The sequence below is a fragment of the Salvia miltiorrhiza genome, chromosome 8 (assembly GCF_028751815.1).
Source record: "Salvia miltiorrhiza cultivar Shanhuang (shh) chromosome 8, IMPLAD_Smil_shh, whole genome shotgun sequence".
In the NCBI taxonomy this organism is placed as follows: Eukaryota; Viridiplantae; Streptophyta; class Magnoliopsida; order Lamiales; family Lamiaceae; genus Salvia; species Salvia miltiorrhiza.
This window is the reverse complement of record NC_080394.1, coordinates 15,949,171-15,950,416: the sequence shown is the minus strand read 5'-3', so window position 1 is coordinate 15,950,416 and position 1,246 is coordinate 15,949,171. Positions and strand designations below refer to the sequence as shown.

At 37.1% G+C, this 1,246-nt stretch overlaps 1 protein-coding gene across 1 annotated transcript; it reads left to right on the top strand.

Annotated features, from left to right (window-relative positions):
* Window positions 1-203: 203 nt before the first annotated feature.
* Window positions 204-967, top strand: LOC130998121 (uncharacterized). Its single transcript, XM_057923555.1, has 2 exons — window positions 204-656; window positions 785-967. Exons 1-2 carry the CDS (start codon window positions 204-206, stop codon window positions 965-967), a joined length of 636 nt encoding a protein of 211 aa, XP_057779538.1.
* The last annotated feature ends 279 nt before the right edge of the window (window positions 968-1,246 follow it).

Below are 1,246 nucleotides of genomic sequence, written 5' to 3'. Positions count from 1 at the left end.
CGTACTGTGAGTCGGCTTTGGTCAGCTGCAAAAAAGCAACAACAGCAGGGTGAGCACATACATTTATTAAGTGGTAAATGTACAAAAAGATCCAATAGGGTGCACATCGATTTGGAGTTAATTTCAAGTTTGGCATTAAGCAAGAGAAGCACAATTAGAAGACTTGCAAGTGGTATAAATTGTAGCAAAAGTACAGTGGGGCGATGGATTCGAAAGAGTTTGATCAAAGCTCATACAAGTGCAATCTAGCCGACAAATTGCTTCGGCTTAAGTTTTCACTTGAAGCCATTGAGTATGATAGAATACTTAAGGTTCTTCAATTTAAGAATATGCACAATACGGTACATATTGATGAGAAGTGGTTCTACATAACCAAAGCATCTCATAGGTTTTATTTGACCCCCGGGGAGGTCGAAACACATGGGACATGCAAGTCTAAGAAGTTTATTGAGAAGGTTATGTTCATGTGTGCTGTGTGCAGGCCCTTATTTGCACCAGATGAGACTGTTTTGTTTGATGGAAAGATAGGAATTTTTCCATTTACAGAATGGGTTCCAGCAAAAAGATCAAGTAAAAACAGAGCGGCAGGGACACTTGAACAGAAACCAATTCAGTCTATCAAGAAACAAGTAATCAGAGATAACTTTATTCATAAGGTATGGGTTTCTAAAGAGTTGTGTGCAAGTTGTAAGAGTAGAATGATAGGAGTACATAACTCAATCTTATTGTACTAGAAATCTTCATTTTATTCAAGTTATTTTATGAATTTGAAAATATTGCACAGATTGTTCCATCCATTAAGCTTAAATGGCCATCTTTTGCAAGCAAAACAATTTTTATTCAACAAGACAATGCAAAACCTCACATAAAGGATGATGACCCTGAATTTAGAGAGGTGGCATGTGCTGATGGGTTCAACATAAGGATAGTGCATCAACCACCCAATTCCCCGGATACCAATCAATGATCTAGGGTGGTTTCGAGCGATACAAAGTCTACAAACTGAAAATGTTTGTAGAAATGTTGATGATCTTGTCAATGCAGTGGTAAGTTCTTTTGAGGAACTATGATCCACTACTCTAAACAATGTTTTTCTAAGCTTACAAGGGTGCATGGTTGAAATCATGAAGGTGACACTACAAGAAAATGCGGCTTTAACGACCGAAATTTCGATCGTTAAAACCTAAAAATTGGTCGTTAATATTTTTAACAACCGATTTAATGATCGTTTTTTTCGGTCGTTGTT